Below are 26,808 nucleotides of genomic sequence, written 5' to 3'. Positions count from 1 at the left end.
CCACATGTATAACAGGCACGTGTGCATGCTTGCACAGACACTTTTCAGAGTGAAACAATAAAAAATTAAAACAATAAAAAAAGCAGTAGAACTGTAATTTATTCCCTCTTCAAATTATACTTAAGTAGGGGAAAGAGCAACAAAAATGAAATATATAGAGCAGTAAGTTTAAGTTCACACACACAAAGTGATAAATAGCTACTCAGGGGGAAACTTAGTTTCTAGTGCATGCCTCAAATGTAAATTAAATCTTGGTGTATCACAAATAGAAGCTGTTGTGATTTTAAATAACAAAAGTATTCAAGAAACTCAGGAGGAATTATTTTTAATGATCTGTGAATAGAAGGCTGATACGAGAGGGCTATATCATAAAGGAAATACTAATGCAAACAGCAGCATCAAAACAAAATGTAGGCAAGTCAAGAGACAATCATCTCAAAATAAGTCGGAAAGAAAACCATCATAAGCCCAGTGCAAAGCTAAGACTACAGACAGAGGGATTTCAGGCAAGGAATGACAGATGAGTCCTGAAATCATGGGAAGCTTCTCAACCTGATCTCTTTGGTTGTGCATGTGCCAGTTCAGCAAGTTCCACAAGTAGGGCAAAGAGGTGGGTGTCATAGCTGTGAATGACGTGAATGGTCACAGCAGGAACCTAAACTCAGAGAGCCATGGATGCATCAAAAAAAAAAAAAAAAAAAAAAAAAAAACAACAAAAAAAAAAACGGGTGAGGAGAAAGAAGAGAGGCCATAAACATGTTTGTGAATATCCTATCAAAAGGAGAACGGTAAGGCTGTCCTGACTGAGCAGAAGATAGGAGATACTTGACTGTCATGGGACAGGCAATGGTCCTCACTGACGGGTGTGCAGCTAGTATCCTACCAAAAATTTCCTAAGAATATTTTCAGTTAATTCTGAATGGAACAGCATAGGGGCATAAAATAAGGAAGAGCTATGTGGAGACAGGACGGGGATGGAGGGCACAGGAGGATTCCAGAGAAAAACAGAGGCTGTTAAGGCTCAGAGGCAGAAGGCAGGATCACTGGGGTCCAGGCTGAGAGTGTGGGCCCTGGGTGGTGGACACGGTGTGTGTGAAACATGAAGTTCCGTGGCACTGTAGTTGAAGGCAGCCTGGAAAGAAGAGAGCTGTCTGAGGAGGCTCTGTCCAGGGTGCTGACAATGTCCTGCGGCTCTCAATGCCGGTCCTTATCAGACAACGGAACCCCCTTTTTCTGGCTCCTGACTAAACACAGAATCTTCTCCTCTGTGTTCACTCTTCTATACAATGTGGCAGCTAGATTGTGTTGGAGACCTCCAGTAGCCAGGGTAATTGAGACACCCCCACTGTCTCTCCCTTCCTGCCCTTGTCCACAGCAAGTCTACCAATGGGTTTTCTTTTTTCATTTCTGTATAGAAACACACAAAAATAGACAGAGGTCAGAGATGAGGGCAGAGCCAGACCATACAACACAGAATAATACCTAGCCCTAGTTTTATTTCTGTTGCTGTGCTAAAATTCCCTTACAAAAGCAGCTTAGGGGAGAAAAGGTTAATTTTAGTCCACAACCCCAGGCTACACTCCATCATAACAGGGAAGTTAAGAAAAGCAGGAAGTTAAGACGGCTCATCCCATCACATCCACAATGAAGACAGAAAAATGAAAGCATGTGTGTTTACTCTTCAGCTCATACTTCCCACTCTTACACAGTGGAGGACCCAAGCCCAGGGAATGGTGCCACCCACAGTGGGCTGGGTCTTCTCATGCCAAGTAACATAATCAATTAATATAATCAAGATAACCCTTTAGAGACACACCCACAGGCCAATTTATCTAGACAATTCCACACTGAGAACGTCTTCCCAGGTGATCTAGATTGTGTCAAGTTGGCAATTAAACCAACCATCGCATATGGAAGGGGGGATGAATTATAAACTGTAAAGTTCTGGCATCTGATTCCGGCTCCAGACATCACATATCCTCATAACAATTATACTTTGTTGGATTACAGAATATTATCCCAAAAGATATAACCTCAAAAAAATCATAGGAGGATAGTAGTAGATCCACGTGCAGGCATAAGTTACTGAAAGTGACTACCTTGATAATTTATTATTATTTTCCTATATTAGTTATGTGACTCAAAGCTGCAACCTAACACTTGAGAAGACACAACTTAAGGAGAGAAGGGCTTATTCTGACTCATAGGTTGAAGAGGGGACACAGTCCATCAACGTAGGAAAGGCATGGTGGTCAGAGTCTGAGGCTGGTAGGCCACAGTGTATCCACAGTCAGGAAACAGAGAGTAGATAGGAAGTGGAGACTGCTTATAAAACCTCAAGGTAGCCCAGAGTGACCTACTTCCTCCCACCAGGCTCCATCCCTCTAGGACAACAGAACCAACTGGATGTCACAAAGTGCTCAAAAGCAGGAGCCTGGGGGCAGGGAGATTATATATTAGTTATATATAAAGGGCAATTACATAAAACAGCACTGGAGATGCTGTTGAGAGGTTTTGGGGTGACCCTGAAGCTCCTGCTTTACTCCCAGCTCCACTGTCAACATTCACTTTTCCAGGAACAGGGGCACATGTCGGTACACCAGTGGTTCCAGACACCCTTATCTCAGCTATACAAACCCTCAGATAGTCAAGGACAGAACCAGAATTAGGACTCAGTTTTCTCAGGCTGGAGAAATAACTTGGCAGATATGTGAAAGTATTGCTCTCATAGAGGATCTGAGTTTAGTTTCAAGGACCTGTGTCAAGGTGACTCACAACCACCTGTAACTCCAGCTTCAGGGAACCCAATGTCTCTGACCTCCACAGGCACACCTGCTCGTGTGTACATACCCCCCCCACCACAACACATTTTATTTTAAAAATAAAATCAATCTTGAAAACAAAACAAACATCCCACCTTCAATAAATATCATGACCAAGGCAACTTGGGGAGGAAAGGGTTTATTTTAGCTAACAGGTTATAACTCATCATGGAAGCCAAGAAAGGAACTCCAGGTGAGGAACTGAGGCAGAAACCATGGAGGAATGCTGCTGACTGGCTTGCTCCCAGGCTCCCATTCAATGGTGCCTTTTATGTACCCGAAGCCCACTTTCCTAGGGATGGCACTGCCCACAGTGTGACGGGCCCTCCTGCATCAATTAACAGTCAAGAAGATACCACCACAGAGACGCCCACGGGACAGTCTGCTGGAGGCAATTCTGTAACTGAGTTCCCTTTCTGCAGATATGTCAAGTTGACAACCAAGGTTAGCCATCACATTCAACAACAACAACAACAACAATGAAATCTTTAATATAATAAAATGAGGCATGGTACAAGCAGCAGAGAGTTATGCATCCAGCAACGTCAGAAATGATAAGTGGGGAAGGGGCCAGAGAAGGTGGAAATCAAGGAGATGTAGGGAGCATGTCACAACCAAGGTGTGGGATGAAAAGCACCGAGACAATTCTGAGGGCACCTGGAGTCCACAGATTCCAGGTGTGGACCCAGCAAGGGCCTCTGGAGGCAGCCAGCATCTGCAAGACAAGAGATAAAGTGTTGATTTATTCCTTGTTCATACACAGCATCGGCCAGTCTCCCAACCATCTAAGCCTGGTGGCATTTATTTGGGCAACACTATTAACAATGTGGAAAGTTCTAGAGCCCTTTCACTATAGTACCTGCCTATCATACCAGGGTGTGCCTCCAGTGAGGGGTGTGGCAAAGGTCTGTGTGTGCCCCCTCCTCACCTCTGGCCTCTCTGTCCATACTTGTGCATCTCTATGTGAACATATGAGGGAAGTGCCACTAGCTGAGCTGGGGAAGAAAGGGACAAGGGGAACCTTTTTTTTTATTTTTTATTTATTTTATTTATTTATTTATTTATTAAAGATTTCTGCCTTCTCCCCGCCACCACCTCCCATTTCCCTCCCCCTCCCCCATCAAGTCCCCCTCCCTCATCATCCCTAAGAGTAATCCGGGTTCCCTGCCCTGTGGGAAGTCTAAGGACCACCCACCTCCATCCAGGTCTAGTAAGGTGAGCATCCAAACTGCCTAGACTCCCACAAAGCCAGTACGTGCAGTAGGATCAAAAACCCATTGCCATTGTTCTTGAGTTCTCAGTAGTCCTCATTGTCCGTTATGTTCAGCAAGTTCGGTTTCATCCCATGCTTTTTCAGACCCAGGCCAGCTGGCCTTGGTGAGTTCCTGATAGAACATCCCCATTGTTTCAGTGTGTGGGTGCACCCCTCGCGGTCCTGAGTTCCTTGCTCATGCTCTGTCTCCTGCTCTTGATTTGGACCTTGAGATTTCAGTCTGGTGCTCCAATGTGGGTCTTTGTCTCTGTCTCCTTTCATCGCCTAAATGTTTTTCTTTGGGTTCACCTTCTTAATTAGCTTCTCTAGGATCACGCACAATAAGCTCAACGTCCCCTATTCATGGCTAGAAACCAAATATAAGTGAGTACATCCCATGTTCCTCTTTTTGGGTCTGGCTCACCTCACTCAGGATAGTGTTTTCTATTTCCATCCATTTGCCTGCAAAATTCAGGAAGTCATTGTTTTTTACTGCTGAGTAGTACTCTAAGATGTATATATTCCATACTTTCTTCATCCATTCTTCCATTGAAGGGCATCTAGGTTGTTTCCAGGTTCTGGCTATTACAAACAATGCTGCTATGAACATAGTTGAGCATATACTTTTGTTGTATGATAGGGCATTTCTTGGGTATATTCCCAAGAGTGGTATTGCTGGGTCCAGGGGTAGGTGGATCCCGAAATTCCTGAGAAACCACCACACTGTTTTCCAAAGTGGCTGCACGAGTTTGCATTCCCACCAGCAATGGATGAGTGTATCCCTTTCTCCACAACCTCTCCAGCAAAGGCTATCATTGGTGTTTTTTATTTTAGCCATTCTGACAGGTGTAAGATGGTATCTTAAAGTTGTCTTGATTTGCATTTCCCTGATTGCTAAGGAAGCTGAGCGTGACCTTAAATGTCTTTTGGCCATTCGAACTTCTTCTGTTAAGAATTCTCTGTTCAGCTCAGTGTCCCATTTTTTAATTGGGTTGATTAGCCCTTTACGGTCTACTTTCTTGAGTTCTCTATGTATTTTGGAGATCAGACCTTGGACAAGGGGAACCTTAAAGGAAGCTTAAATGGGGGAATGGGCGTCCCCATAATGAGATGCTGCCTGACACCACACCCTGGCTGACCTCTACCAGCACTTCAGGAAAGCCTGCGTTTATGATCACGTCCCTGAGCCTCAGACCTGGAATACCCAGGACACAAAGCATTTTAATCAGGAAAAATAAACTCAAAAGGACTGAAACACAAGGAAGGTTCTTCACTCTTTCTATAATCACGCGATATTGATGGAGTCAAACTAAATGTAATCCTATCCTCCAGAACTCAGCTTTTCTCAGTCCTGAAGATTCTTAAGAAGTATGGGGAAAGGTCAGACCCTGGAGGAAATGACCCTCCTGGTTCATCCATCCACATGGTGGCCAAGGAGATTACCGCATGACCAGCCTCTCCTGGAGCGAGGAAGCAAACAGTCCATCCTACCCCAGGTCCACAGCAAATGGGAGGGGCAGCCTGGGCCAGCACCCAATGACCACTTGGGATCTTGTCCAGGCACCAAGTGTGCAAATGACCAAGGTAAGCACTCAGCAGCCTTTGGTGGGGTTATCACTAGGTCCGTCATTGACGTCCTATCTGGAATGAGTAGACCTGTGCTTTCCTTATGGCTGTAGAAGCCCAGAAACATACGTCAGGACTCCTATCATGTCCCGAGAAAGGGCCCTGCTTGGTGGCCAAACACAAAAGGCCCAGACTGTCTTCCATAGACACTAAACAAATGGACTCAGGAGGGGTGACAGTGGCCAAGGGCCATGCAACACAAAACTGTGACATGTGAAGGTGGTTATTTAATTACCTTGAAAAAGCAGGGCACACAATTTCAAATAAAATGTGATAGCAAATGTGTGGAAATTCCCCACCTACCTTTATGCATTTGAACTCTTCCCCAATTCTCAAGTAAATACATGTGTGTTTCTTTTAAAAAGAGTTTTAAAGATTAATTTTGATTATGTTGTGTGTGTGTCTTGTGAGTGTACCCACAGGACTGCGTGCAAGTACCTTCTAACACCAGAAGAAGCCGTCAGGACCCTTGAAGCTGAGATTACAGGCATCTGTGAGCTGCAGGGAGTAGGTGCTGGAAAGCAAACTCAGGTCTTCCTGATAAAGCAGGACGTATTCCTAACCTCCGAGCAATATCTCCAGCTCCACTTTGTGCCTCTTTTATCAGAAAATGAATTCATTGCTAAGGCATGGGTGTTTGCTTAAAGCAACCTTCTGAGGCTCTGGGGTACACAGAACAAACTCTGAGGACAATTTTGGTTGTCATAATGTGGGTGAGGGGTTGTGGCATCTCATGGGTGGAGAGTGTGTGTTGGGGGGTCTGATAAACATCCCAAAATTCACAGGACAGACAACCTCAAAAGATAAAATGCTTTTCTCTTCCTGATGACCTAAGGCAGTGGGTGGGTTGAACCAGCACCTGCGAGGTGAGGCTGTCCTGGATGTCCTGGGTTTGCTGTGTGGCTGTGAGAACATGCGCTGTGCAGTAGGAGAATGAGGCAGACTCGGTCATAATCATTCAGTTTCCAGCCTTCCAAGATCATGAGTTTGCAGACCGCTGGGCAGCCCAGGGCCTCTTCCCTGTCACTGACCCACAGATCACTGAGGGGTTGAAAGAGAATGTGGGTAGGAATAGAATGGTCCTCTGACAATACACAAGGCCAGGCATAAATGCCTGTTCTTTATTTTGGAGACGAGCCTCAAATTCTTATGTAATTAAGGATGACCCTGAACTTCCAATCATCCTGCTGAGGATGGAACCCCAGGCTTTGTGCATTCTTGGCATGGGCTCTATTCACTCAACCACAACTTCAGCCCATAAACAACCACCCTAAATTATTTCCCATACTGTGGAAGGTCAGGTTTGCCCGGATGACCTGGGAACAGAGGCAAAGGGTCAACCTGTGAGGCTGACTCAACACATGTGCACATACACATCATACATATACACACAAACCCAGGCCTGGGGAGACCAAAATTGCTTGACTGAAACAGAAGAAAGCAAGACAGGGAATGACCAGAGCCCCCAAAATGTCATGGAGAAGCTGGGATGGTAACGGCGATATGTGGTGGCATCTGCCACCACCTCTACAGTGAGCGCTTCTTAGGGCAGGTGTTAGAGCTCATGAGTTGGCCATACAGGGGCCTCACAGTGGGATGGACGCTCCATTATAAGGAGGCCTCTCTGGGCAGCAGCAGACAGCCTGGAGACCTGCGGCTCATGATGGATCTCAGTGGCGGAGTTCTTGCCTAGTGTGTACAAGGCCACAAATGAGTGGATGAATGTTTTTAAAAGAACAAAAGCCACCCGTAATCTTCCCAGAATGGAGGGCAGGCTCAGGCTCACTCTTCAACCAACACTGTGTCCTCTCTCTGATCATCGCTTCAGTATTAAGGTGCATTTAACTAAATTATAGGACATTGCAAATTGGCTAATTGAATAAAATTATCAGTGTGCAAGGGTTTTCCTTCAGGAAAAAAAAAGTCATTAATGTCTTGCATTTCTTCAAAGTTGGAAGGGGTTGGTAAAAACTTGAGAGAAAGGGCATTCTACCAAAATACCAAAAGCTGAGTTTCCTAAAGGCATTCACTTCCATACTGCCAAGCACGATCTTCTATATTCATTTGTAAGATGACTCTGAGGCAGAATAAAAAGGGAAATGATTTAATGTAAAATCTGGTCTCTTAACCAATTGTTTTCTCTTGATTTTGAGTCATTACCATAAAAGCTTGAAAACTTAAGATTTTGCTGTGTGCTTCACTGTGGGTCCCTGTGACGGTGAGTATCGACTGGTCACACTTGTGAGGGACCATCTGGATTACAGTTAGCATCTGGAGATTCTGGGAGGGATTTGTCTTCGTCACCTTATTAACGTAAGAAGGTCTAATTTAAGTGTATTAGGACCTGGAGTGGGGAAGGTGAGCCGGATACTAGCACGAAGGCACGCACGCACGTAGGCATGCACTCACCGCTCTCCTAGTCTGATTGTGGTTGTCACGTGACCAGCCCCTCACGCTCGGGCCACTACATGTCCCATGCTATGATGGGATAACTGGGAATTTTGAACCCAAATAGACACATTCTCCTTAAGTTGCTTACGTTCTGGTATTTCATCACTGCAACAGGTGTTTCTGGGCCATTCCTATCACCAAGATGAGTCCATGAAGGAAACCCAAACCCTCAAATTAAAAAGCTCACTGGGCTAAGACTGATTTACACTTTAAGGCTATCAGTGAGAAAATGCCGTGATTTCTGAGGCAGCACAGATGATTCAGCATTTTATATAGTATGAATATAAATGTGCCAACAGTGAACGCAGAAAATATGCAGTCTTGGCCGGCAAGATGGCAGGCAACAAAGGCACTTGTTGCCACGCCTGATGGCTAGAGTTTGATCCCCGGAACCTACACGGTGGAAGGAGAGAAGTAACTCCTACAAGTTGTGCTCTGAACCCCACACATGTGTAGTGGCATGTGCATGCCCCGGAATAAATAAATATGACTTTATTTTTGTTTCTAAATTGATATTTGTCAACATAACAAATACAGTGGGTATTTGGACACTGATCTGATACTATGTAGCTTTTCTAAACTGCTCTTCTTGTATCTTCTGTGTAGGCTCTTCAGGATTGTAGCATAGAGAAGAGGATGGTTTATTTCACTTTGTCCCATTGGTATGGTCTTTTTCTTTCTTGTTGTATTGCACTGACTGGGAACTCTCCTGCAGCGTTAAACAACAGTGGTGAAAGCAGTGTTGCCCTACCTCCAGTTCTTAGAGGGCAATGTCCCCACCATGCACGGATGCTGGTGATTCACATCGTGCACGGATGCTGGCTGTGTGTTTTCAAATGCCCCATCACTGCACTGAGATGTTTTTCTCTTCCCAATGTTTTCAGGTTTTTGTTGGCCACCTTTCCTGCTTCTATCAAGCTGTTCATATAATTTTTTTTCTAGTTTGACGATATGCAGAATTGTCATTTTAAGTATTAAGCCCATTGTATAATCCTTGTGAAATACCTTCAGAGTGTGATATGTTATCTTTCTGAGGCATCTTGGATCCCATTTGAAGTTTCTTGTAGAAGCTTTGTGTCTGTGTCTGTGAGATGTTCTGTTTGGTTGCTTTCTCTGATGGTCTCTGTCTGGTTTTAGTTTCAAGATAACATTGGACTCATAAAACGAATTGGAAAGTGTCCCTTCTGTTTGCTGGAACAGATTGTAGAAGCTGGTGCTACCTCTCTCTTAAGAGTTTGGAGCCATCTGGCCTTAGAGTTTTCTCTATGGGGAGGTCTTTAATGATGAGTTTCATTCAATAGATACAGCCTATATAGGTCACCTACTCTTCATTCAGGGAGCTTGGATAATTGTACCTTCCAGGAAATTGTCCATTTCGTCTAAGTTATCACATCTGCTGGCATAGCTGCCCCATTCCTATTACGCCCTTAGTAGGCACAGTCCAGTAGAGAAGGCATCCAGCCTTCATTCCTGATGTTGGTTCCGTATTCTGTATCTCTCTTCTCTTTGATCCTTACTTTCGTTACCTTCCCTTTTCTCCCGATCTTCTTTCTTCTATCTCTCCATTCCATCCTCTCCCTGTTTATCATCTTTAGAGACCTTTTATGCTAAATTATTGTTGTTGTTGTTGTTGTGTATGTGACGTGGTATGTGTGTGTGTGTTTGTCTGTCTGTGTGTAGGCACATGCACACTATAGCACAGGACAGCTTTTAGGGACCAGTCCTTTCTTCCTACTGCAGGTCACTGAGATCAAACTCAGATTGCCAGGCTTATACCACTTAGCCATCTCTCCATTCCTAACTACATTTTTTGGAAGTCACTACTGCTTTCAAATTTTTATGCTTGTACCGAGTCCACTTTTATCATCCCCAGTGCTCCTGAAACTCCGTAAAGGATGAGGGCACCTGCGAAGACCCTGGCAACAAGAGCTGTCAATCAAGAAGTGACTCGGAGCACTAGGGATCTAAGTATGACATTTCCAGAAACACTTTTAATCTTTCCTTTTTTCTTTAAGCAAGGTCTCGCAACTGCTCAGGCCGTCGATTCTGTTCTCTGTATTGTGTGTCTGTTCTCTGCTCTCCGCTCCTCATGCTCCTCCTACCTCAGCCCTCTGAGTGCTGGGCTCACAGGCGTGTGCTATTTCACTCACAGGAGCACATTTTAGTATTGCTGTATGTTCCTCAACTGTTATTTTAATACAAATCTTGTCTACAATAATCCAAAATACAGTTTTCACCATGTATTCCCGGATTCTAAGTGACACAGGACATTGTGTCATGTTTAACGGGGTGGGAGGGGGGTTAGTTAGTGTTTATGAAGAAACAAAGTTTCAGAGTGAACCCAAGAGAAGGGGAGCAGGTTTGGGAGGTAAACAAAGGACATGGGGAACTTGGCCCAGGCTGGGCAAAACTCTGAAAGCTGATAATGTTCCCCCTGCATCCTGCAGGTGGCACAAACATGGTGGGGTGGACCGGGAAGCCCTGTTTCAGCATGTTGATCCCTTAGCAGGAACACGGAACTGGGGAGATGGGGAGAAGGCTTGGGGGGTAAAGTACAAGTGTGAGGAGCTAAGTCTGGATCCCCAGACAGGGCAGTTCACAGCTTTAATACCGACTCTTCTACCTCGAAATGGGAAGTTGAGAGGAGAGAATGCCCGGAAGCTTGAGAGACAGCTAGCAGGCTGTACACACCGAAGAACACTATGAGACCCTGTCTCCAACAAGGTGGAAGGTGAGGACAGACACCTCAGGCTGTCTCCAACCTTCACACACATGCCACGGCATATGAGCACTGGCACACACATACACACGCACACAGATAAATAAATAAATGCTTTAGAAAGAGAAGAAAATAGATTCTGAACCAAGCTAACTGAGCTTTTTTTCTGTGCTAGAAGATAACTAAATGCTTTTCAGACATCAGCTCCGTGGATTCCCGATCCTACTTATGAAGGGTACTATCACAGCAGCACTGCAGTGCTGAGGGACCTCATGAAATAAATGAACTAATGCCAAGAGTGCAGGGTCACTCTGCTGAGCCCAGACTTCCTGGCTCCCACACATGCTCGAAAGGCTGCCTCTGACAAGAGCTGAGGGATCCTTCTGGAATCATCTATTTGGGAGATTCTTGTGCTCAAAGGCAGAAAATGAGCAGTAAGAGAGGTACACCGTGACACAAATGTGCTTCTGGCGTGAGGATTATAAATACACACCATGCCAGATGGTCCTTACAGAGAGCATGGGGAGGGTTGCCACGGATTCGTGCTATGGATGCTATTTAAACCAGGTTCAGCTACCAAGTCCTCTGTGATCTCCATTTTTAAAATCCCTGGATGAGTGGGCTCTGTTGGGGGAAAATGGTCTCATTTCCAAAGCTGTGGTTTCATGGACAGTCATTGCAAATGGTTCTGAAGTTAAAAACACACTTCCCAAAGAAGGAACAAAAATAGTTTTCCATAGAAAATAGAATAGTACTTCCCAAAGTGGGTTCCTGAACATTATCAGGACTTGGAAACATGTTAGAAGCTGAAGTTCATGTGGTCCACCTCATTCCTTCTGTTACACATGTGACCGCAATGTGGGCCTGAATTTGAAAAAGAGTGTTCTAGAGACGGAGGGGGTCTGTGGGGTCTGAGTCCCAAGCAGAGAGCCTACAGCCTCTGTGGCCCTGCTCTGTCCAGACTGCTTCCATTGATTTATTTACTTACTTCTCTCTCTCTCTCTCTCTCTCTCTCTCTCTCTCTCTCTCTCTCTCTCTCTGTGTGTGTGTGTGTGTGTGTGTGTGTGTGTGTGTGTGTGAATGTGCCAGAACACATATGCCACAGTGCACATGCGGAGGTCAGAACAACTTGGGAGCCAGTTCTGGCTTTCTGACTTAGCACTCCTGAAGCCCTCTCCACTCCGGGCTAGATTGCCTGCTCTTCTAGGAGAGTCTCGTGCTTGTGTTTGCTACGTGACTGGAGTAGTGCTGGTAATGCCCACTCCTACATCCCTGTTTATGTGACTTCCGGGGACCCACACTCCACTCGTCACACTTCACTGAGTCATCCCCACACCTCCAATTCCTCCTTAAACTGGAACCCAAGGTCAGGAGTCCCAATCTTCTGCTGCCCTTCAGCAGAGAGCAGATGGAGTCCCATGGTACTTTGTCATCATCTGGAGCTAAGGCACAGAGGCCCTTGGGCACAACCTGACACCAACCCATTGCTACTGTTGCATCTTGAAGACCCCCAAGGCACTGTGCTTCGTTCTCAACTTGGTTCTATCCAACCTGATGTCAATCATTAGGAGGTGGGCCTCTCAGAGGGCCTTGGGCCAGTAGGAGCACGTCCTTGAAATGACTGTGAGCCTTGTTCTTCCCCCCTTCTCTCTCTCTCTCTCTCTCTCTCTCTCTCTCTCTCTCTCTCTCTCTCTCTCTCTCACACACACACACACACACACACACACACACGAGAAATACTGCAGTTCATTATAACAGAGATGACCTGGGAAAAATTCATGGTACCAGGAGTGTATGCCAGCGATTCTTTGCATTGCTGCCTGGGGAACAAGCCAGAACCAGAAATGGGTACAACCTTCAAAGTCTAGTTGCTTCACCCTTTCTCCACATGAACATGCCCCAGGCACTCTTTCTTTTCTGGTCTAGCAGCGCAAGCTCACTCAGGTGCCTACACCCAGGTCAGTCCAGGGATTCTGTTCCACCCACACGTGTACATCGTAGAACTCGTAAGGATCAGGAAGTAAACAACACTTACCCCACCCTTAGGTTATATAAGCAGTAAGGATTGCTAAGGAAAGGATCCTCTAGTCAGCCAAGCTGCCTGGACATCCTACGGGGAACTCCACAATTCGGCTTCCATGGGACTGCTGGCCAGTCTCCTAAGAGCCTTGCTATACTATATCTTGGAATCTTTCGGTGATTTGAGGGAAGTATACCTATTATAAACACATGCAGCTTCAGGTCCAATCAAGGTAACATCTTGTGGGTCCTCACTATCTGCCATGATTCTACTAGACTTTGCCACACAGCAATATAGTACCTAACTTTCACAAATAAGAAGAATCCGGTGGCAAACATCAAGGCGTAGGACACACCGGATGCAGTGTACCATGGTCTCTGGAGCTGACTCACAGCCTCACTGGCTACCAACTGGAAGTTCTGCCTGGTATGGATTAGCACAATCCTGTGTAACCAATGAGGGTGGTTTGATGAGTGAACCTGTCCCCATCCAACCAGGTTCAAACAACTGCCACCATGTTCTCTCTTTAGTGAGACTGGAGGAGAAATTTGCCAGTTCACAGCTCCTTCTTCTGAGAAGTGCTCCTGGACGCAACTCCATCAAGGAGAAACTCTCTTCCATAATTTCCAAATTAGCGTCCTTTCACCTTCATGAGTGCATATACAGCCCATTGCCCTGAACCCTGGACCCCAGAGGCCCTCCACCGCACTCCCTGGGCTTGACACGCACTTCAGTGCAAACACTGATAAATGGGAGACCATGGACCACAAATATTCTCACTGCTTAGGGCCAGTGCACCAGTGCCAACTGAGTTTTATTCCAAAGGCAGAGCACACACACACAGGGGACTTGGAGAATCACACCGAGCATGAAAACACCAGGTCCTCCCTGTGTCTTCTTGCCCTCAGGAGTGTTGTGAGACACCCAGGCTGGAAGCACATCTTGGAACAAGCATATATAGAATGAACAGGTAGGGCTCAAATTCAAGGATAGCCATTCTGATTCGCCTGAGTATCCGGAGGCAGAGAGGGCCAGTTCACACTGATGTTCGCTCTCCTCATTCTGAGCTCCAGAGAAACTGTAAAAATAGACTTGCTCCTTTCTCTGGCTCATCTAACTGAAATCAACATGGGACCTGTTTGTTTTGTAGTGAAAGGGAGATCTGGGATACAGACTAGCATACTTGTTAGGGTCAAGTATGAGTCCTTTTCAGATCTAAGGAAGCAGGTGAACAGGGGTCATGACATGATTTGTGTGATGTGTTTATGAAGGCAAGACACCCAGTGTTTCTCAAATGAGAAAGTCACCCTAACCCAGTTAAGGCCCTGTCACGATGGCTTTGGGGGCATGAAGCCCCCGTGGAAATTCCTGCCCACTTAACTGAGTTAGTGCCATTCACCTCCAAGAGAAAATAATTAACAGGAGGCCTGAATAAACGATGGTCACCACCTCCCAGAGGTGTCATGGAACCACATAAGCCCCAAGGTTCCCACAGGTCTGAGCCTTACCTGCTCTTCTTCCTGTCCTCCGTCTTCCACTTGCAAACCTACTCCTGGCGAGGACAACACTTGAGGAGAGCAAACCCACTGTAAACAACATAAATCTCTTGTTAGTAAATGTGTCCCTCTCCTAAAACACACCGCACTGTTTGGGACCCAAATGAGTCTGTGAGTTGATGTCCATGAGACACAAATAATGAGAGGCAGTTGGCAGGTAGCAGAGCACATCATGAGTTGGGTGAGCCCTCAGGTCAGGACGGCTGGTGTGCAGCTGGTCCCGATCCTGCCCCCCAGGTGTGCAGTGATGAGAAGCAGCAGAGTGAGGGTGGAGAGGTGGGGTGGGTTATGGGGATGAGAATGCCCAGACTCACAGATCTGAAGTGAATGGAGTAACAATTTTACCTGGAGTCAGAGAAGGTGAGCACCCAGAGCCTGAGCTTTCCAGGTGACATCTTGGAAGATGTAGTGGCAGCACCACGCGGGGTCTGGTCCAGCACTTCCTCCTTCAGCTGGAGAGGAACTGCCCCCATGGAGGCAGTGGCAAGGAAGCCACACCCACACAGGGGCGGGTATGAGGAAGCCACGCCCATTGTGGGGGGACAGGTGTAATGAAGCCACGCCCACATAGGGGCGGTTGTGAGGAAGCCACGCCCAAATAGGAGCAAGTGTGAGGAAGCCACACCCACACAGGGGTGGGTTGAGGAAGCCACGCCCACACGGGGCGGGTGTGAAGAGAGCATGTGCATAAAGGGGCAAATAGAAGTGGCTATGCCTGCCCACACACAGAAAACTGCCTTTCTCCAAAACACCATCCAGGCCTCTTTTCCCTTTTCACATGGCCATGGCTTCCTTGCTCTTTGCTAACATTCAAATCCCTATAACTAGCAAGGGTGTATCTCTCAGATCAACACCATGTGTTCTAAGCCATGACCCTCACATGAGAAGACTCTATGGCCCACCTTGTCACCAGATCTGTCAATCATGGCTGACTGTGTACCTTTAGCTGACTTTACTGCATGTTTTTGGTGCCACACCCAGGGACAGTACTTCACCCACAGACATACATTAGCACCCAGAGGAAAGTCTCTGAGACCCCAGCCAGTACCCTGAGCAAGGACAGAGAGAAAAAAAAAAAATGCTTTGCTTCTACAGTTTTTACCAGAGTGGAGATTCTCAGTGGAAATTCCAAAGCAAAATTCCTGTAAGCACAGGACTGGGCCATCACAAAGCCTGTGTGTAATGTAGGATGTGCTTCTGAATATTTGTTGTTACTTTTATTGTTTAATTAATAAAGCTGTTTTGGCCAATGGCTTAGCAAAGTAAAGTCAGGTGGGAAATCTGAACAGAGACAGAGAGAGAGACTAGGCAGAGTCGAAGGAGATGCCATATAGCTGCTGAAGGGGTAATGTGCTGCCCCTGTAAGCCACAGCCTCATGACAATAGACAGATTAATAAAAACAAGTTAATTCAATAGTTAGAGCTAGCCAGTAAGAAGCCTAACAGATTAGCCAAACAGTTGTAACTGATATTAACTCCAAATGATTATTTCATAAGTGGCTTCAGAAACAGGCGGGTGGAGAAAAACCAGTCCGCATACCAATGAGATGGAGATACAGCTAGCTACATCTGGTACCCAACACGGAGCTACAACACATATCCAGAATGACATCCTACATTACGTGTGGTATCTGTTGATAGCCACATGCAAAACTCTGGACCTGACAGGAGTCTGTGGGCGCATTTAAATAAGGGATGCAAAGAACTTAAAATGCATCCAATGGTTTCCCTTTCCAGAGTTCAGAGATGCAGGCTCATGTTGGGCCCCAGACAACGCTTCACCAGTCACCTGTAACTCATTCAAGACCTCATCAAGCTGCATGTAACTGAGGGCAAAAGTGCATAGGGTCCAGAAAGGAAGCAAACTGGACAGTTAAGATTCATCCCAGCCTTACAAGGAGTGGACTGGTATCCTTCGTGACCAGAAAGCCATGTGTGACTTCTGTGATTATTCTTGAGAAGATAGACTATCATTGCTCTAACCAAACACCTAACTAGAACCAATTTTAGGAGGCGGGATTTGTTTGGGCTTGTGGTTTAGGAAGGGGTACAGCACAGTCCACTGTGGTGAAGATAGCACGGCGGCAGGCGTGTGCAACAGCAGCCACAGCCGAGAAGCAGAGAGAGAATAACACTGGCGCTCAATTCAATCTCCTTTTCATTCAGTCTGGGACCACAAGCCATGGAATAGTGCTGCCCATGCTCAAGGTAGGTCTTCTCTGCTCAGTTAAACCTACCTGGAAATGTTCTCATTGTCTCCTCCAGAGATGTGTTTCCATGGTGATTCTAAATCCCATCGATTTGAAAATGAAAATGAACCATCACACCCCGGATGTGTGTGAGGAATGAGGGAAGAAGGGAGGCACTTGCTTTGGGCGAGTGACCACTCCTCAATTGGCTCTCCCGTGTATCTGGCCTGAGACCTAAACAGACACCCTTGACATGTTGTGCATCTAGGGTATGACTTTTGAGCAATGACTGAAGCTGACAATCAAGATTAAACATTGTTAGGACCTTGTACTTTGGCTGGGGAAGTGCCGCCTCTCTGGGAACTCTGAATTTAATTGTACAGTGTAGATATTCATAGCTTTCCACTGTCCAGAAATTGGCTTTGGTGGGGACCTCCAGTGACAGGCAGAGGTGAACACAATCATGACCGAGGACATTTCTCGTCTCCTTACAGATTTCAGCCAGCAGGGCTGATCTAAGAAGACTCACAGCCATAGCATTCATGAGCTCAAGCCCAGACTCCATAGCACAAGGTCAGGGTCCCCTGACCCAGGAAATACTGCTATGCAGTTCCAGTCGTATAGATGAGGGATCACAACTTTAACATCAGCCTTGAGGCCAGGGCCAGTGCTGCACTTTTGTGGTCACGGTGGCCAGTGTAAAAACCTAACAGCCTCACATAGATAAATGTGGAGGCCTCTGATGGACCTCCAGTTTGGAACCAGTTGACATCAGTCCTGGTTCCCATCCTCGGTCCTTGAGTCCTTTGAGGGTCCTGCAGAGATTCATCGTATCACAGTTGTTGGGAGTGGAAGGAAGTGAGGTCATACACTTGATGAGCTAGTCTTCTAAACCTAGAGCAATTAAAGTTTCACTGCCTGCTACAGTGGAGCTTCTGTGTTTCCCCTTTGACACTGCAAAGTGCACTCATCATCCGCAAATACGGTAAGTGGGGGAACCTGCCTCATTCTAAGCTGCACTGGACACGGTGACTTTTAGAGGAGGGTGCAGGGCTTGTGCTCGCTGAGCCTGCTGAGAAGGAGCCCTCTGGGAAGCAATGGCCTCAGCAGAATCTCCCACAAACTTCCATAAGCCCTGAGGTCCTTAGCTCCGCTGTGCATCCTATCCACACGGGGGATTTGGGGGTTTGGGGGAAGCAACACCTCCCGCAGCTTTGCTGCCTCTCACACTGTTGGCGGTCCCTTGTAGTCCTTTGTCTACTGTGATGAAAAAACTCTTAGCCATCAGACTAAATAAACTCCAACAGGAGCCCCTATGACCAGGCTTTGTCCTGTATAATCTACAGACATTATTCTGGTCCCCTTCTTACTTGGTATCCAAATCCAAAACAAGCTCACTATTTCACCTGGCAGAGATAGGCCCTGCAACCAGGCCATCTTCTCAGCACAGTGGGCAGAGATTAGAGTGAACATATCACCAAGTCCCCTAAACCAAGATATCAGGAGTATAGGATTTTTGACCGTCACTGAGCCACTAAGTCTAGAAGCAATTAAATGTACATTTTTAAAGTTATGTTCTAATTGGAAAACAGTTAAAAGTCATCTCTTGGTTGGAAATCCATGCCTACTATTGCTGAAAAGAAAACAATAAACAAGCTCACTTGCCATAAAACAGAACAAAACTAAACCTATCTTGAAAAGCCATGTGATACCACTGTCAGTGCCTCCAGATAAGGATTTTAAATTATATTTTAAAATAAAGTAAAAACAAATGCTTAGAGGTTATTGCTTACAAAAAAAAGGATTTAATTAACTAAATATCATGACTGAAATACTTTTAGAAACAAGTTCACCTAGTATCTGCATAATCTGACCATACTATGTTTCCCTGCAACCTCCCAAGAATATCCTTGCTATATAAGTTCTGGAGGAAGTAATTCATTAGAGAGGCAGGCACAGCTAACACCTAGTTACTAGTGAGGCCTTTAAAGCCCCACACTGTGCTGAATCTACAAGGCAGGGCAGAGCATTCCTCTGGAGGCACACAGCTTCTTTTTAGTGTTGATGTGTCAAGTTGTTTCGTGTGAGTGTGCTCCAGGAACTAACTTCAGTAAGAAGCATGCCACATAATAGAGAACATCACAGAGAGCAACAACGTAACTTTCAAGAGTCTAATGAAACCTTAGGCAATGCTGCTGCAACCAGAATGTAGCCCCACCTTTTGAGTCCAGGATTGACAGTCCTCTTGCCCCATCACACTGAAGCATTTTTATACAGTGAGATGGGATGGGAGAAAGGCATCCAACCTCCGTCCCCACCAGCACTGGCTCCACCTGCTTTCTTCTGTGGTATGAGGGCTCTGTCCTCTTAGAGTCCACCCACAGGTCCCTAAAGAAAATCCTCACTCGAGAGAAAATAATAATCATTTACTTGTGCCCCCCCCCAGCTCCCCTTACTACCACCCCAGAGAAGCAGGGCTCAGTCTATGTCCCTTAAATGACCCTCAGCCATTTATGTCATCTGACTCAACACTGGGCAGCTGGGCAGAGCAGAGAGCCCATATTGCCCAGCAGCACAGCAGATGGCAGAACTTAACAAATACATCCATGGCACAAAAGGGCCTCAGCAGTCCAAAGAGGGGACCCAGTGGAAATGATTGTAGTCAACTTTATCCCTTTAAAAACAATCACCACACAGGAGAATGTGAGACTCAAACACAGTTCCCATGCCCATTGGCAGTGGCACTCACTCTGAACGGGATGCGACAGTGTATACCTTGTGGGTGAGAGAAAGTGAACATGGCCATTGTGGTTTGCATAGGAATGGCCTCCATAGGTTCATATACTTGAATGTTTGGTCATTAGAGAGTGGTACTACTTGAGAGGGATTAGGAGGTGTGGCCTTGTTGGAGGAGGTATGTCACTCAGGTGAGCTCTGGGATTTCAAATGCTCAAGCCAGGCCCAGTCTCTCTCTCCTGCTGCCTGTGGATCATGATGTAGAACTCTCAGCTCCTCCTCCAGCGCATGCCTGTCTGCATGCTGCCATGCTTCCTGCCATGGCAACAATGGACTAAACCTCTGAAATTGTAAGGCAGCCCCAATTAAGTATCGTAAACGAGCCTTACCACAGCCATGGTGTCTCTTCACGGCAATAGAACACTAAGACACCATGTCTTTTGTTTTAAAGGCAGCCCCACTCAAGCATGAATGGGTTTCTCCTTCCTCTGTTTCCACAAAGTCACCACAAATACTGTTCCTGCCCCTCCTGGCTTAACCATTGATGCTGTCCACCCTAACCCACACTTCTGAAAAATCCCCAGCCCCATGACCAAGTCCCTCAGAAGCCCTAGCAAGAACCGTAGCCTGTAAGTGAAGCTCATTCTGCCTCTCTCACCCTGATAAAAGCCCCTTCACCCTTCTATTGCCCTTGCAGTTGTCAGCAGTGAATGAATGAGTGACCAAGGAAACAGGCTTCCCTGCAATAAATGAGCACTTCCTTTGGAACATAATCCCTCCTTAAGAACACCAATGCTGCTGTGTTCCTACCACGTGTCTTGAGTTGCTTTAGGGAGAAGAGAAATGCCAACTCTTGACCACAGATGGCTTCAGGGAGGGGGAAAAGGCATCACCCCAGAACTTAGAACAGCAATGCAGACATGACAGCTAACGCCTCCACCTGAGGACTTAAGCCGTCAGACTTGGTTTCCTGACTCCAAGAAGCACAACACAGTGATCTGGATGAAGCAACCAGGCATCATTTTCTAAGGAGGGTGTTTGAGCAATTTCACAACTATCAGTGCAACAGATACCCTCCTCACCTCTTCCCTCCCCCCACCCCCCACTACAGAAGCTCTGTTGTGTCACAGCCTCTGTCGTCCTCCTCTGCAGCATGACTGGAAATCAACATTTTTCTGACAGCTCGACTCTTCCAGGAACTATATTTTGCTACACTGTTTCATAGAAAAGTGCTTCAGTCCTGGCCCCTGAGACTCTTAGAATGTTGGAAACACATATAAAATATTTTAAATTATGTCATTTGTAGGGAAAAATATGGAACCAGAGACCACTGTGTTAAGTGAAATAAGCCAGGCTAACAGAAGAATGTGTGTGTGTACATGTGTGTGTGTGTGTGTGTGCATGTGTGTGTGTGTGTCTGTGTGTGTGTGTCTGTGTGTGTGTGAGTATGTATGATGAAAATGGAAGGGAGTATTATACCAGGGGAGGGGGTAGGTGGAACAAGAAAGGGCAATTGGGAAGAAAACAAAAATTGTATGCTTTCTCTCATGTAGAATGAAGATCTAAATATATGCAACATGAAAGTAGAAAGACTATTTGGGGAGAGAAGAGGACAAGGGGGAAGGGAAAGAGGGAGAGAAGAATGGCAGGAGGTGAATGTGAACACAGTAAACTAGCATGTGTGTGTAAAAGTATAGTGAAGTCCAGTATTTTATACTAAAATACTAATAAAATCAAATCAGATGTCATAATGAAACCCAATATTCTGTATACTACCTAAAATATTAATTGAAAATAAAATATTTTTTAAAAAAATCAAAGTCCTTCCTAAATGATTTTCCTTAAGAATATTTCTACATCTAATCCTGTGAAATTTGTTCTCTCTATGCACTACTGGAAACTCATTCTAGATGTCTCGATATTTTTTTTTCAGAAAGAATATAATTTGGTAATTTTAGTAATTGATCTTGAATTAGGGGCTCCTACATTGAGGAAACAAACATGAACACACAAGTTATCCCTTAATTATGATTATGTTGGCAGCTTAGTTATAAAAAGACCCCACAAGGGTCAAGGGTTCATCATGGTGATCCTGATGGGAGACATATCTCTCCACACATAGACAGGTACAACTATATTTTAACACGCCGTGAGTCCTGCCCTCCATTACCAGCTTCCAGAGTCAGAAGGGCCAGGCTTTCTTCTAGAAACGCCTAGGATATAAGCTTTTGTGACCCTTTCCTTTCAGAGATACAACCCCAGAGTCTACTTTCAAGAGAGCGTACCTGGTAATCTGAGTTCGTGTACTGAAGTCCAGAGACCTCATTGAGCGCAGAACTTCAATGCATCCCAAGTACTGCAAAGAGAGAAAACAGTTCGTGAGTCCTGGGAGCTGAGAGCAATAGAAAACACTAGTGATGGCCGGGGGTTGGGGAAGCCATATACAATCTTACATCACGTTGTACCTTTAAATTGAAGGGAAGGGGGCCGGTGAGATGGCTTAGTGGTTAGAGGTGTCTGCTGCCAAGCCTTGTGCCCTGAGTTTAATCCCCGGGGAGCCAATTAGAAGTAGAAACAGACTCCTGCCTGCTGTCTTCTGACTTTCACAGGCACACTGCTAAGCTCCTGCTCTCTCTACCTATCTCTCTCCCTATCTCTTTTCTCAGAGACATAAAATAAGTAACTCTTAGTATAAAAATGATTTAAATTCTAGGTGTGATGTGTTTTTATTAAAACCCTAAACCTAGACTTTTATCTATCAGAAAATATCCCAAGTGCCTAGATTGACAGAACCCTTGACTTTTATAAAACCTGTGAGCATTGCCATTTTCTTTAGAGCTATGGTTTTCAACATTTTTATTAAAGAATACCTTATATAGTGTAAGATGTGAAAATCTTAAATGTTTATGTTAATGCTATTAAAGCATATTTTCAATAATAACACTCCCCCTCCACCCAAACATCATATTCCTGGGTCTGTACAAGACTTCTAAAGGTTCTTAAATAATAATATTTTGGTTTTTTGAGACATGATTTCTCTGTGTAGCCTTGACTGTCCTGGAACTCTATAGACCAGGCTGGCCTCAAACTCAAAGATCCACCTGCCTCTGCCTTCTGAGTGCTGGCATCAAAGGCATACACCACCACTTGCCCAGCTAGGCTCCTGAATTTAAAAGAAGGAGGAGGAGGAGGAGGAGGAGGAGGAGGAGGAGGAGGAGGAGGGAAGGGAGGGAGGGAGGGAGGGAGGGAGGGAGGGAGAGAGAGAGAGAGAGAGAGAGAGAGAGAGAGAGAGAATTTGGCCAATATACAACCAACACTTTCACTAATGCTAAACCTCTGTCTTAGTTAGGTTTCTATTACTGTGATAAAACAGCATGATCAAGTAGCTTGTGGAGGAAAGGGTTTCTTTCACCTGACAGTTCTACAGCACAGTCCATCACTGAGGGAGTCAGGGCAGGAGCCCAAACAGGACAAGAGCTTATGCAGAGGTCACCGGGGAGTGTGCTGTTTATGGTCTTGTTCCTCATGGCTTGTTCAGCCTGTTTTCTTACACCCAGAAGGACCACCTGCCCAGGGGTGGTACTGCCCATAACAGATTGGTCCCTCACTTATCAATCACTAATTAAGAAAATGCCCTACAGACTTGCCTACAAGCCAATCATATTTTTTCACAATTGAGAGTCCCTCTTCCCAAACATCTCGAACTTGTGTAAAGTTGACATAAAACTAACCAGGACACCTACATTGTCTAATAAATATACTTTCAGAGTTGTGAGTAAGCTACAGAGCACTGCAGTTTAGCAGAAAGCCTTCTTCACTGTTTACCTCACGTCTCCAGAAGCTCAAGGGCACACACTGCAGTGTGGAACTTAGGTCAGTCCCTCTCATAAGCAAGTGCAGGGGGACAGTCATGGCAAGGGAGGCAGTGTCTGCTCTAAGCCCTGGGTGGGCTAGAAGACCCAGGCGCCTTCAAACTAGACTGCATGAGCCACGTGAAGTCTAATAATGTGGTGCAAATAGCAGTTTGTTTGCATTGTACAGAAAACCCAAGCCTGGGCCTGGCTTTGCTGTCTATTGTTATGTAACTTTATGTAACACGACCCATTTCTCGAAACTGAAAGTCTCTGCACCTACAAATGTGGTTGTTCCTCCCTCCTCGGCACCAAGGCCAACATCAAGGTGGCGGAATACCGCTAGCCCCATCTGAACCCTGTGAGTTCTAAGAGCAATGATAGAACTCTATTCTGCTAGACCACCACTGCTGATGGATCATTTGGTCTCCACCACAACCACAACTCTCCGGGCTGGGAGATGGCTCAATCGTTAGAGTGAAAGCCTTCTAAGTACGAGGATCTGAGTTTGTTCCCCCAGATCCACGCACGATAAGCCAAGCATGACAGAATGAAATTTAATCCCAGTTCTGAAAATGCAGAGACACAGGATCCCTAGGCTTGCTGGTCAGCCAACACAGCTGAATTTGTGAGCTCCAGGTTCAATGAGAGACCCTCTCTCAAAAACTGGGGTAGAGAGTGACTGAGGAAGACACCCTAAATTAACAACTTTTTATACACACATATGTATATGTACATGTTCCTGCAGACACATGCAGATGAACAAGAGTAAGTATATATGCACACATCTGCACACCTACTTCCACACACAATCGTAACTCTCACCCATGAGTAAAGCATCCTGAATTCCTAGATTGGCACCACATTTGACTTTCCTAAAACCTATTAGCATCATCATTTCATTTAGATGTACATTTTTCAAAGTACCACAGAATTATATAATTACAGAATCCGATGTTCCTGTGACGAACGGGCCAAATGTCACACGCTTATGTGATAACCACCATTATCAAAGTCAACACATCCCACACTGCATTGCAGAGTTCTGTGGAAAGCATGTCCAGTATCCAAAAGTTAGATGAACACAGTCCACTACCCAGGGCCACCGTGAATGCCAAGTTCACGAATGCCCTGAGACCGGGTGAACATAGTGACCACCATTGTGGTGATGTTAATACCAGGTCTAACACAAAGGAGCTGTGAGGATGTCACAGGAAACCATGCAGCATAGTTACAAAACACTGTCACTTCTGTTACACTGGAAATCCCATCTAGTCCAGATGCTGAGGCAGGGGAATCACAGGCCTGCCCAGTAACACAGCGCATGCCTGGCCAGACTGTGTCACAGTGAAAGCCTCCCTCAAAAGAACGGTTGGAAGGGGGTTGGGGGTATAGCTCACAGACAGAACACCTGCCTCCATGTGTGAGTAAGGCCTAGGCTCAACCTCCAACACCATAAAAAATTAATTTATTAATTAATGAGATAAAATGTTTGGTTTTAGAGACAGACTGTGATGTTGGTATTTCCTCAAAGGAAATATGAAGAAACATTCGTTCACAAGTATGTGGTACTAATAGGTTCACCTTGGGAGAAAGAACTTCCAAGAGAAGCATCCTAAGAGCTTGTGGACAGCATCATGTGGAGTGTCAGGGGTGAACACATCCCCACTAAGGTCTGGGGTGAGGTGAAGATGTGCAGTTTAACCACTGCTGTCCAACAAAGAGGTAGAAGTCTCAGTCAGGGTAACCAGCAAGACAAAGAAATACAACACACTGGGGTTAGAAAGGGAAAATCAAATTGTCATGTCTGCATGTGTGCATGCGCGCACACACACCTATTAGAATAACAAATTAAGAATAATTAATATCGATAACAAAATCAGCAAAGTGGCAGGATGCAAAATCAATGTAATAAAATCAGTATCTTTTCTACACACCAATAACAAATTACCTGAAAAAGAAATCAAGAAAGCAAATGCATTTATAAGTTACCAAAAATAAAATTCAAAAAAAATGTTAAAGAGATGGAAAAAATGGCTACAATGAAAAGTATAAAATGCTTACAAAAGAAAGGGAAGAAGATGTAGAAAGGCAGAAAGCCAGCCCCTGTCTGTAGATGGGAGAGAAAACTATTAAATGTCCATACTGTCCACAGCAATCTTCAGCTTCAATGAAGTCCATATGAAACCAGTCGCATTTCCACGGAACATCATCCTAAAATTCGTAGGGAACTATAAAAATAAATAAATAAATAAATAAATAAATAAATAAATAAATAAAACCAGACAGCAACGTCATCATCAGTGAAAAGAAAACAACTGTAAACATCACCATATCGGACTACTTCAAAGTATACTACGAAGTTATAGCTGTACTGGCTAGTTTTATGTCGACTTGATACAAGCTAGCATCATCAGTTAAGAGGGAACCTCAATTAAGAAAGTGCCTTCCCAAGATCAGGCTGTAGACAAGCTTGCAAGGCATTTTCTTAATTAGTGATTGATGAGGGAGGGCCCATTGTGGGTGGTGCTGTCCCTAGGCTGATGGTCCTTGGTTTTATAAAACATAAACAAATAAATAAATAAACAGGCTGAGCAAGCCGCACGAAGCAAGCCAGTAAGCAGCACCCCTCCATGGCCTCCGCTTCAACTCCTGCCTCCAGGTTCCTGCCCTGATTGAGCGCCTGCCCTCTCTGCTTTTGATAATAAGCTGCTATATGGAACTGTGAGTGAAGTAAACTCTTTCCTTCTCAAGTTACTTTGGCCATGGTGTTTTGCTACAGCTGCAGGATCATTCAGCCATCATTTCATGAGGGCAACCCATTAGAGTCAAGGATTCTCTTGGAGGATTAAAACAAGACATACGGTGTATTGCAGTTATTGCCTTATGAATGAACTGGTTATTTCTGACTGCAGATTTCTCCCATAGCTTACTCCCATCTGTTAGAAATTTGGGATATATTTCCCAAGGTTCAGCACTATTTGATCATTCATTGGACACAGTTTCCCCTATACATTTGGGATATATTGATAACATCTCCTAGGTATGTGTAAGAACAGTCACACAGTCAAAAAACCTGTTTCCCACAGCCAGGTGCCTTGCAAATTGGATTTTAAGATAAACTATCACCAAAAGAATACAACCTCATTTACTAGGACATGTAGCCAGCTGTAGGATTTGTTGAGCCAAGGTAAACAGTGCAAAGTAACCAAGCTGCAGTAGCAGGAACAATAATTAACTCTGCATGGATTCCTAACCTCAGTGTTATGGCCTTTGTTCAGACACCATGGGATAAGTTCCCTGACTGGCTAGGATTACCGACAAAATATAAACTAACGTTATAGCCCCCCCCACCCCCGCAAAGGCATTACAAGCTTCTCTTTCTGTGGTAGGGTTACACACTGGACAGGAAAAGATATCTTAATTTGAGATGCTTTTAATGTCACTGTGCCTTGGCGAGGTGTATGGGCTCCTCTGTCCCTTGCCCTTGCAGTTTCAGCTGCTGCTGCACTCTCTCTGGGGACACATTTGTAAACCAACCAGACTCCAGTCGAGAAAACCTGGCCTTTATATCCACTATCCACAA

General features: G+C 45.3%; 1 protein-coding gene and 1 long non-coding RNA gene across 2 annotated transcripts in view; both read right to left on the bottom strand.

The window, feature by feature from the left end:
- Nucleotides 1-26,808, bottom strand: part of Shc3 (SHC adaptor protein 3) — a 123,272-nt gene that overhangs the window by 50,273 nt on the left and 46,191 nt on the right. The window contains exon 2 of the mRNA XM_057788037.1: nt 21,657-21,727. Within this exon, the coding sequence (XP_057644020.1) occupies nt 21,657-21,727 (71 nt within the window). The remainder of the gene's footprint in view (nt 1-21,656; nt 21,728-26,808) is intronic.
- On the bottom strand, nt 3,302-19,030 carry LOC130886142 (uncharacterized). Its single transcript, XR_009058215.1, has 3 exons — nt 14,792-19,030; nt 14,399-14,476; nt 3,302-3,537 (listed from the first exon to the last, which is right to left on the bottom strand). It is a non-coding gene; the product is annotated as an uncharacterized LOC130886142 (long non-coding RNA).

This window comes from Chionomys nivalis, chromosome 13 (genome assembly GCF_950005125.1).
Source record: "Chionomys nivalis chromosome 13, mChiNiv1.1, whole genome shotgun sequence".
NCBI lineage: Eukaryota > Metazoa > Chordata > Mammalia > Rodentia > Cricetidae > Chionomys > Chionomys nivalis.
The sequence above is the reverse complement of the archived record's forward strand: the minus strand, read 5'-3'. Positions and strand labels throughout refer to the sequence as shown.